Source organism: Homarus americanus, unplaced genomic scaffold (assembly GCF_018991925.1).
Source record: "Homarus americanus isolate GMGI-L3 unplaced genomic scaffold, GMGI_Hamer_2.0 scaffold4896, whole genome shotgun sequence".
In the NCBI taxonomy this organism is placed as follows: domain Eukaryota; kingdom Metazoa; phylum Arthropoda; class Malacostraca; order Decapoda; family Nephropidae; genus Homarus; species Homarus americanus.
The window spans coordinates 6,839,479-6,851,033 of NW_024749657.1; the positions used below are offsets into that span (position 1 = coordinate 6,839,479).

Consider the following 11,555-nt stretch of genomic DNA (forward strand, 5'->3'; position numbering starts at 1 on the left):
AGAGGATGAAAGGATGGTACGATAATAAAGTTGCCAGTTATGGTCAATATACGCACACTCTCCCTCCTAAATTAAAACACACGCTGGTTATATGAGTCAAGTGATTTTTTTAATAACTTTAAAGACGAAATAATTGCTGATCAAACCCAGGAAATAATAAACATTACCTCTCTACCCCACCCCATATATCAAACAGAACTATGCTTGGAGTACATCACACTGGATCTTAACTACTGTACACGAACGTATCTACCACAATTAAAATATAAAGATTTGGTAAATATGACATAGAAGTTTAATAATGTCATCAGACGTTTGGGGCCATATGCAGATTTCACGATAATGAATTCAACGGGTTTGTATCACACGAGACAAGAATGTTCAAACAGGACAGGGAACGTATTCTGGCGTGGCAAAAAGAGTATACCGCGGTATTTTACACGTTCCTCCCGAACTCTTACTTCCCGCTTCTATACCGGCATTTACACACCCACCCTGGGGCATGTATTACCTCTAGAGCATTTCAATCCCGCCTTTAGCAGATATATTTGGTAGGTCTTCTTAGCCCCGTTAACACACACCACCTCCCCCGTTAACACCCCCACCTCCTCCCCCGTTAACACACCCCCACCTCCTCCCCCGTTAACACACCCCCATCTCTCCCCCCTCCCCCGTTAACACTCCCCCACCTCCCTCGTTAACCCCCCTACCTACCCCTGCACAGAGTTGTATCTGGATCTCGCTCAAGACAGATATTCGAATTCCTTTCAATTACCACCGTGGCATTTATACCTACCCAAGGACCATGGCATTTTCACCTCCTCCAGGGCATTGACATTTACACCCCTTTCCCCCCCTCAGTGACATTAACCTCCTCCTACACCGTAACGTTTACCCCCCCTCACACACTACAAAGAACGTGATGTACCTCGTCATCACCTTTCTCCCGCCATCCCACACGTCACCTCTACTGTAAATCATTATCGTTACAATGAATCACCATCGTTAGTGTACCACCATCGTTACACCGAATCACCATAGTTAGTGTACCACCATCGTTACACCGAATCACCATCGCTAATACAGTACATTCTTCAGGGTGACCAGACAATTGTTCCACACGTCCTGGTGAATTCAACATAACACTGGATAGCTATAGAGGCAGTACAGTAGTGAACACAAATGCTAATAGACGGTAAAGAAATGTACAGTATGAGATAGTATGTATACAATTCAGTTAACATACAACAATGAGATGGATACGAACTGTAAAGGATATCATCTGAAGACTGACTTAACGCCTGGGAAAAATAGATTTGGAATAATTAAATAAAATTTGTCGGATTATTGAAGCGAAGATAAAGGTAATGCTGAGGCTGTACCCATCTTATCAACACCCCGCTGCTGCTCCTCATGTATACCTGCTCACACACACACACACACACACACACACAGTTGACGGTTTAGAGTTAGCTGCCAGCACCACATAAAGTCGGTATTCAAAACAAGAACCCATGACAATTACAACAATGCTCTTAAATATACCACCAAGAATATCATTGCTAACTTGATCAACACCACTGATCTGCACTCGACTGTCCACTGACCTAAGACACACTACGTCTCGTATGAATTAATCGAATCACTTTTAAAGGGATGCTCACATCATTACAACTTTTTGTACCGGTTGACGTCAACTCAAACACTTCCTGTTTCACTAACTAGTTCTTTTACATCAATATATCTTTTTCATCATCTCTCGCTGTGGGCAGTGTCCTCCACAGCATCACATCTCACTGCCAACATTACACTTACTTCCTCAATTCCTACTGCAAACCTTTTCAAGCTTCACCTTCTTTAACTCACAACACTATTCCTAGAGGGTCACAACACCTGCTAGACATATTGCACAGTATTAAAGAACTTGTACTTTAACCTTTCAACACATAAGTAACAAGTTCGCACAACACAACAGGTAGTAATCACAGGACAAGAACCAAGTCGTTTACAGAGAGGAGTGCGGGGCAGTGGGCCAGGATTCTTCCATGACGGAATATTTCACCGAGACTAGTTCACATTTATCTCAACCACTGAGAACAGACGCCAAAGATCAATAATAGACGTCAAGTGTGGAAAGGATCCATGAAAAGACTTATGTTATCCCACAAAATACTTTCTCTGACAGCAGCGAAGACGAACCTCGTCTTGTTAGTATCTGTGGCACACGTTTCGTGGGGGAAGACGTGGTCTCGGTTCTTGGAGACGGTCTCAAAGCGGTTCCTTATGTAGTCTGTGGCGGCGCGCGCGTCCCCTCGAGGTCCTGTGTAGTCTGGGAAATATTTGCTCAGGTCAGACCTGCTGATCTTTTTCTGCAATACGTCTGTCTTATTGAGGAACAAGATAATGCTGGTTCTGCAGAAACCCGGATATTTTAGAGTCTCGCGGAAGAGTTGCATCGACAGCTCCAGTCTGTTCATACCACCCTCTTCCTCCTGACTCCACGTCTGGTCGTACTCACTCAACGCAGCCAAAAAGATGATGGCGTTGACCTCATCAAACAGACGAAGCCATCTCCTCCTCTCACCGCGTTGACCCCCCACGTCCGTTATACGAAAGGTCCAATTTCTGTCGTGGAAGTCGAAGACAGTGGCAGCGCGAGTCGGGATGCGTAGTTGCAACACGTCCTCCTGTGTGGGTAAGTACGGCTGCTTCGCCAGGCGATCTGTGGCTGACAGGTAGTAGGCAGTACTATCTGGCAGATTAAACTCGTTGGCCCGCTGCCAACACTCTTGGGCCGCTATGTCTTCCCACAAGACACGCATGAGGTGAGCGTGGTCCTGGGGCATCAGCGCGGGCTTGTCGTCCTCTTCTGTTAATCCCCAGTCTGGGGGTGTCACCGCAGCCAAGGTGTGGGCGGCATGGGCGGCCTCAGGCGAGCCCCAAGGAATAGCAGCTTCCTGGACGGCAGCTATCAGCCGCGTGACGCACGTGAGAACATTGTTGAGTACGTGCCGCGTGTAGGAGCGTAGCGAGGCTGGCGACATTCCACCACTGTCGATGATTTTCATTTGCCTCATAATGGTGGACTTGCCAGTCTCCGCCGCCCCGAGCAACAAAACATAAACAGTGTGGCTGCGGTGTGTATCTGGCCCCAGCGACCCGCCTGACGTCATGGAGGGCACCTCTGGTGAGGGGATACACCCACAACGACACATTAGTCCACAGTAACACGACAGTGGGCACGCCATGACCGACGCTGTGTGGGGGAGCCCTTGTGTGGGGGCTGCCGTCACCTGTGTCACTCACTACCCAGGCAACGCTACACTCCCTCAACACCCAAGCTGCCACAATCTCCACCTAGAACGAAACAAAAAAATATATCCAAATGTTGCAGCGATACACAGCCTACACAAAAATCAAATATGTCTAATTTATTTTCTTAATTTCAACAATACTTATATTATCAACTTTCAACATTTTGTGTGGAAAACCCGAAGTCCATCACACTAATCCGTGGATTCTCGCACTTACACTGGTCGTGACTCGGTGCAGGCAAACAAAGATGGTGCCTCTCCTCCGTGGCTGCAAGACTTCAACTCCCCCACACCGAGTAATCCAAACCCCTTTCGCTGTCACCCATCACAGGAGCACTCTCGGGTTTCCTCTGAACTATTCCACAGTGAGGGAGAGATAGGAGTGGGTTGTAGGGAGCAGCAGGTGGAGGCAGGCGGAGCAGCCAGCGCCGTCTTACCACACTGTGATCACGTTGACGACAAAACCACTCTGACCGCCCAAGACGGCCACCCTGATGTATGATAATATCCTCCTTTAGTTCCCTTGCTTCAACTTTCTACCATAACTTACGCTGTTTCCTTTAATTGCAACTTCGTAAAATACATCCGTTTCACTTCGTAGAGTCGGACATTGCAGGTTTCTCAATATTAGCCATAATTAGTTTTACTTACAATTTTTTCACTTTGGCAACACTAATAGTGGGTGCAATAGTTAACTCGCCTGACATTTCACTTGGTAATTATTCTAAATAAAACGTTGCAGACAACGCTCCTGTTATATTACCAAATGATCTTCTGAGTCTATTACAATGAAATATTCACAACCAAATATATATACAATGAGTAAAGACGGTGCTGTAACATGTGTGTGTGTGTATGTGTGGATGTCCTTGATGCTACGCTGTCTGTCGGTCACAATACAGAAACTACTTTTTGCCACGATGTCCAACCTTTACGATCCAGAGTATCAGCTCCACCCTTCTTAGTCAGTCTTACGCAAGACAATAAATGCTAAATATACGCCATAGGGGCAGCCACCCTACACTATACCGCTAGATAAGCTCGGAGATGCAACATTGCCAATGACCAAGGATTTTATGACTACCGTTGGTGGATCCGGCTGCTGACGTCACAATTTATGGCCAATCAACGTGTTTGTTGTGTCCGGGTGGTGACGTCAGGGTCTATTGGGACCAATCAGGACGCTGAATATTTGAAGGGCCAGGAGATCCCCAGCACCCGGGAATATTTACTAACACTTGAGGGGCCAACCCGACCCCTGAGGCACACGGCCCGCACGACACTAGGGAAAAGTACTGCTTGAAGGGGAATCTTCATCTTATTCCTATGCTGTAAATAACGATGAGTATTATTGCCAATCCAGAGTTACCATTTACACACTAACTCGAGAATACACTAGCAACACTTGACACATACAATATATTTCAACCTAAGTTTTGTACATAACGAGACATTCAGATCAAAATAATGCTTCAAAAGACGTGAACGATATAATGTACCAAATTTTTGAAACGTCACAGCAAACTAAAATTTATCAAATATATCCCGAAGCCTTTAGAACCATAAGATTATTAACATTTATTAGGTTAAATTGTAATATTATTAATGTGTTTTTTTGCCTTTCTTGACAAACGTCTCAGAACAGCTTACGTCTCGACTTTCAGATTTTAAACGTTCTTTTGGACAATAACATCAATTAACATCAAATTATAGTCATATACCACCAGCAACACTATCAACAAGACTAACTAACATCATCATCAACATTATGTCCAACATGTAACACTTAACATTCAGTTTGTTGTGGTTGGAGGTGCAAGTGTCAGAACGTTTACCCCAGGAATCACCCCGTCACCCCATACTCAACGTCCACACACCAGATTCCCCCTGACTCTCTTCATTTCGTCTTGTTAGTGTTGAAATATGGACTAGTGCAGGAACAGATACTGGTGTAGGTACAGTACAAGGACAGATACCAGTATAATGTTAGTACATACGGTATATCAATAATGGTAGCACAGGTGTTAGATTTGGCAGTACAGTACCATGAACTTGTAGGACCAACATAAACATGACCATATTTCTTGACCACCTTGAAGATGTTACAAGGACGTCTGGACTTGTTCTCTACTACCCTTATTGCCACCACCACCGCCGCCACAATCATCACCATCACCACCATAACCACAATTACTAACACTACCACCCCTGTAATTAAATCACCATTACAACCACAACCACTATCACCACCATAACCACAATTACTAACACTACCACCACCGTAACTAAATCACCATTACAACTACAACCACTATCACCACTATAACCACAAGTACTAACACTACCACCCCCGTAACTAAATCACCATCACTATCCTCACAAGTCATCAAAAACGTATAATGAAAGGCATGTACAGCTATATACAAACTCAAAAAAATCAATAATAGAATAAGATGTTTATTTTTTCTCAAGTAAATGTCCCTATATCGTCCAAAAGGTCATACTTGTTAGATATACAACACTCAGGAAGGCTGCACTGTATACAATAGCACCAGTGGAGGAAGATGATTAGATGCCCCTTTTTTCACTTCGTTTCACAATTTCTTCGCTAATATAACACCTAATTTGATTTATTCGTTTATCGAATTTTAAAATAATCTTTAGTCTGTTATTAAGTCATGGTATAATGATATTGAGAGAGACGGAAAGCGGTAAAATAATAATAGTAATTGAGGTTGATCCGGGGGAGGTGACGCTGCCAGGATAAGGGGAGGAACCCGGGTCGTATGTCCAATGACGAACCTACGCGCTGCCATCACGCTCTTACTTCAGTATCTAAAAATCAATTTAAACCTATTTTAGGATGAGCCTGGCTGTTCTTTACACTATTAACGTGAAATACGATCTATATATTACGTTAATGAGCCAACTATTATGAAGGAACTTAAATAAATTATACGCATATATAATTTTAGTGTTTCTAGTCATGGCGAATGCGATATCTCCACTAACGTCACGCATTTCCCCGTACTGTGAGCGGTTCAGTGCCCCAGGGTGCATAATATTTAGCTTATCCCCCACAACACACAGCTTGCATCCAAACCCATCACCGGCGTCTCACTGACATCCTGGGAACATGACGGGGAAAACTGTAAGTAATAATATCAATTTCAAGCAGGCAAAACTTCATTAATTCGTTGGTAAAGTTAAACGCTCTTCATTTACAACCATCAACTGAAGACGATCACCAAAAGTAAATTCTCATACTTAAATATACAGCAAAAAATGGTCCAGATACAATATTAAGTGACATCTATTTACTTGAGGACACCAGTGACTGTGGCCTCTTCGCAGCATTATCGGTCTTATCCTTGGTTGAATTAACTTATTACTTACCACTGTTTGTATACCCGTACTGTTTGTGTATTTTATATACCTGTACTGTCTACTGTTTGCATATTATATTGGCTGTAATTGTTTGTATACCAGTTCTGTCTATGTAAATTTTTGTATACCTGTACTGGCTGTGTATATTGTTTGTATACCTTTAATGTCGATGTTTATTGTTTATATACTTGTACTGCTTTATTATTGTTTGCATTTCTGTACTGTTTGTGTATAATATTTGTATACCTGTGTTATCTATATTGTTTATATACCGTATATGTACATACTGTAGTTTATATACCTGTAGTATACAGTATATAGTTTGTATACCCACACTGTACATGCTGAACCAATGTGAATTTGTATGCCGATTTTACTGAATAAATGGACATATACCTATCCAATCTATTAAATCCATCTAGTTTATCTAAATTAATCTAATCCATCTGATCAATCAAATATTTTTATTTATCAATATTTGATGAGAAGAAAACTCGACACAAAATTAGAGACAATACCACACCAATGTCATGTGTTCCAAGGAAGGTATTCCCAAACGCCCGTACGATAAATATTCCTTAAAATCAAATTAAAACATCTGCCTTACTGATTAACTTATAAGGAGTCTTCCTTAACTTTCGAAAGATTTTATGCCATCATTTGTCTCCTGACTTGTGTCAAGTACACAACCACAACAACAATAATAATAATAATAATAATAATCCTGGAACATATGGCTAACCCCAGAACACGTAGCTCAATTTCGTACATTTTTTCCATAGTTGTATTTTAGATGATAGTAAAACAACAACGACACGACAACGCATAAAACCTAACAGAACCTGGACTAACAAACCAAAGAAACCTACTTAACTTCCTAGCCGCGGGGTGGACCCTCAGACCCCCCGCCATATTAAACAGAAAGTACTTGGTACTTACTTTGATATCTGGTACCAATAATGCAACTTTCTTGAAGAGGCATGGTGTAATTTAGGTTTTTTGTGGGCGTGAGAACACGCTCGGGCTGAGCGGAGGCGGCGTCACACTAGCACTTTTTCTGTCATTTTATTGCGTAAATTACTAAATTTTATTAAACTAGTCATGTTCTAAGCGCGTCCTGTCATACTAACTCGCCAATCTTTCAGCGTTCGTCAATTGTAAGCAAAGATGGCGTTGTATGCCTTCCTCTTCGTTTTTTTTACTGTGCCGTATAATATCGTCCCTTGGGTTCCCTTGGGTTCCCTTGTGGACAGGTGTGTCACACAGGAATAAGCAGACCGTGAAGTTGAACACACGGCTCAATGTAAACAAACATATCAGCTGTATTTACGAATATCAACATCAATAAAAAATCACTTACCCGGTAAACATGTTTTTTTTAATCCGATACTGAATACTTTTAAAATTAAATTTAGTTATTTAACATAGTTCAATATTTATTTTATATTAATACAGGATCCTCATTGTCGAGTATAGATCTTGACCACAGAAATTTCCGCAAGCCAGTCAGGCGGAAATGAAACGTTTCGTCTGAACGAGACGGACCAGAAAAATTGACAATACGCTGAAAAAACGACGGAAACTGGGAAAGTTGACGGAAAAAAATGCTAGTGTTACGGCTCTTGCATAAAGAGCATACGAAATGACGCCCCAACACGGAAGAATCTTCAGAGAAATATTTACGGTATATAATTAATTTCTTCGCGTTCTCTACATTGTTGTATCGCTTTTATTATCACACCCAGAACATTTGTGGAAAAAATTAACGAAATCGTACTATGGATTCTGGTACTAGCAGTCTCCTTAGGTCAGGTCACGTTAGGTGAGGTTCTATTAGGTTCTGTGCATTGTCCTATGTTATTTTTTTTTACTTACTATCATCCAAAGAACATGTGGAAAATTTTACGAAATTGAACACGTTCTGGCGTTAGCCATCTACTCCAGAATTACCGTAATAATAATAATACGTAATCATACTGCTAGTACTAACACTCCCAACAATACCTAATAATAGCCATCACCTCTCCACAGGTAACAATGGGGTGGTTCCTCCTCCAGCTGGCGCTAACATCCAAGGTGGTGATGTCCCATGAACCAGACGCACCCCCTGCCACGCCAGACCAGGCCGTAAACCTTCTGGTCGGCCACAACTTGGATCAGATACGGCAGATGATGAATGTGAATGGGGAGGAAGAGGTAGGTTGGTCGTGTGTGGCTTAATATTGTTATGGAAGTGGAAATGGTGGTGGTGAGAGGTGGGTAGGAGGATAAAGGGGTAGTGGTGGTGGTGGGTAGGAGCAGGAAGTGGGTGTATCGCCCCTGCTTTGTTTTGAAAAATGGGGAGGAGAGGCATATGTATGTAGGCCTACTGTATGTTCCATGACCTTAAATAAAGAATAAGAATACAGAGGGTTCGTATTCAAGCACAACATCACATGGTTGGTTGTCTCTGTGTTGCAGGATACAGGAGACGACGATCTACCTAAGATACGATCATCTCCGTGGGTTGAAGTCACGGAGGAACACACTGTCGGAGACCTACCTCCTGAAGCCATCCATCCTCTGGGAGGAATCGATCCAAAGGACCTCACCGCCATCTTCCGGGCAAGTTTGCACGAGGGCGATGACGGTGTGGGTGTCGGTGAAGACGAGGACATGGATGCCGTGGAGGAAGGCAGCAACAGAAACAAGAGAGCAGCAACCTCGACCTTTATGCATCCAGCAGCTCTCTACAAGTCCTTTTTCAGAGACCAAGATGACTATTGATGTATCCAGGCCACACCATACAGTCCATTAACTTTTTTTTTTACTGAATATCTATATCGATCTACCTGTATCTAGTTTGGCAATTTTACTGAATATCTATCCATCTAATGTCATTTGACAACTTTACTGAATAAATATCATGTGATGAAATAATTCGCCACAGCTCACTAAAATAACAAATACCATAACTCTTGAAATTTCCCGGTTGTCGATATTCTTTTTTATCATATTATGTTATTTTGTTTTATCTCGTGTGTATGTGTGTTAGTGTACCAAGAAATTTTAAAGAGCGTCTATGAGCCCCAAGAAACCGACCTTTATAAAAAAGTACTGTACAGTACAAGTACACACAGTACTTGTTCATATTCTCAGTTTACACGCACAGTATACCATGTGAATCTTTAATCTCCACATACAATACACTCATAGTGCTTCATATTTGTTTGTTTTTTTATTAAACTCTTAAGTGGGGCAAATTTTATATCCCTCCCCCTACAGGAATTGCCTAGCTTATACTATAGGTAGTCAAGGGGCGACTTAATTGAAGTTTATAGACAATAATAATAGTAATAATAATAAAAAAAGTAATGGAAGTATTACGCTTATGCTAACCGTGGAAGCCAACTGCTTGTTTGGTTGTGGACTAGTTTAGTGACGTAAGAGCGGATCATTGACGAAGCTTCGAAACTCATGACTAACTTTCGTTAATAATTATCAATTTTATTTTAGCTAATGGTGGATAGAAGTGATTTAAGAAAACTAATGAGATTATAGATGACGGACCAATCGTGTATGGTGTTCTTTCCGCCGTCCAGTCGATTATTTTCATATGAATCAGTAAAGCGAACCAATGAATTAAGGAATCGAAGCACTTCGGGTTCGCCACTCGCCAGTGATCATTAGAGTTACGGCAGTGGTGGAGGCAATATGTGTGTGTGTGTGGTCATACAGTATTTGATCGCTATTTCCATGTTTTACTTTTGCTGTTTGTGGATTACCTCGTGTTTGATGCGTCTAGGAAGGAGGAGGCGGTAGTGTAGCTCTCAGCCGTGTGTACGGGAGTTGTGATGCCGTGGCTCGGACAGAAAATACTGCTATTAGGATGGCTATTAACCAAAGTTATCATGTGGATAGACATATAATACTGCTATTAAGATGGCTATTAACCTGAGCTAATATGTGGATATATGAATAAATCCAAAAATTAGTATCGGTACATTGTTGTTGCAGTGCGGGGTACTTATCCACCTGTACTGGGACCTTGATTTAGTATGAATTTATTGAGTAAAAATCATACATAAATACATGAGGGTTATCGGCCTGGTTATTTCATGTTAAACACCTTGTTCAGTTGAAGTTTTTGTTTGGGGAAGAGTGGTAGGTATCGTCACCGGGTCCCATATGCTGCTATTGCTGAAGTAAATTATGTCATGGGATCACTAACCAACATTTCCGATATAATTATTTGCCCTTGATAGTGTAAATATCTAGCGCGTCACTTGGATCAATTCAATTAAATTTCAATTGTTTATTCCTTGATAGAGGAAGCGGGATCCTAGTGCTGTCATTAGGTACCCCTGTACAATGACACCAGAAGCATCTGGCAAGTGTCACAAGTATATATAGTCGTCATCACTTATACGCCATCATTATCATTCATCATCATCATCATCATCATCGTCACACACACCACACATTACCACCCCTGAGCCCTCTCCCCCGCCCGCCTTGACTACCAGCAGTGTCTGTTGGTACAAATTAGTGGTTATTTAGGTTCGTTTACGCCATTTTGTAGATTTTCTCATAAAAATAAATATATCGTAATACACCAAATGAAAATCTTTGTTTGGCATATGCAATAAATTCTGATTATCTACATGCCATTACGTGTAATTTATTCAGAATGTATTCATCATGCAGAACCTCTACCTATGGGGATATGTGAACCTGTCGTTTGTATCATGAGTTCTGAGTGGCTGGTCACCACAAAGGAAGCGCTGAATCTGTATCGAGAGTTCTGAGTGGCTGGGCACCACAAACGAAGCGCTGAATCAGGAGTCGAGCTTGGAGCCACATTTCTCTGAACCA

General features: G+C 41.9%; 2 protein-coding genes across 3 annotated transcripts; one reads left to right on the plus strand and one right to left on the minus strand.

Annotated features, from left to right (window-relative positions):
- Positions 1-904: 904 nt before the first annotated feature.
- Positions 905-4,264, minus strand: LOC121853602 (guanine nucleotide-binding protein subunit alpha-11-like). The gene is made up of 2 exons (XM_042347855.1): positions 3,532-4,264; positions 905-3,357 (listed from the first exon to the last, which is right to left on the minus strand). Exon 2 carries the CDS (start codon positions 3,246-3,248, stop codon positions 2,124-2,126), a length of 1,125 nt encoding a protein of 374 aa, XP_042203789.1. The 5' UTR covers positions 3,249-3,357; positions 3,532-4,264; the 3' UTR covers positions 905-2,123.
- Positions 4,265-4,564: 300 nt separating this feature from the next.
- On the plus strand, positions 4,565-9,652 carry LOC121853448. 2 transcript variants are annotated; one of them, XM_042347589.1, is made up of 3 exons: positions 4,565-4,645; positions 8,733-8,897; positions 9,162-9,652. In XM_042347589.1, the coding sequence occupies exons 2-3, from the start codon at positions 8,739-8,741 to the stop codon at positions 9,465-9,467; spliced, it is 465 nt and encodes a 154-aa protein (XP_042203523.1). In that variant the 5' UTR covers positions 4,565-4,645; positions 8,733-8,738; the 3' UTR covers positions 9,468-9,652. The 2 variants fall into 2 exon arrangements, with proteins under 2 accessions (XP_042203523.1, XP_042203522.1); XM_042347588.1 differs by lacking the exon at positions 4,565-4,645 and adding an exon at positions 6,348-6,465.
- Positions 9,653-11,555: the final 1,903 nt, after the last annotated feature.

Bases quoted from the DNA above. Each gene is read 5' to 3' on its own strand.
- LOC121853602 (XM_042347855.1), bottom strand. From the start codon at position 3,248: ATGGCGTGCCCACTGTCGTGTTACTGTGGACTAATGTGTCGTTGTGGG.
- LOC121853448 (XM_042347588.1), top strand. The intron at 8,898-9,161 runs GTAGGTTGGTCG...TCTGTGTTGCAG, and splicing joins ATGTGAATGGGGAGGAAGAG to GATACAGGAGACGACGATCT.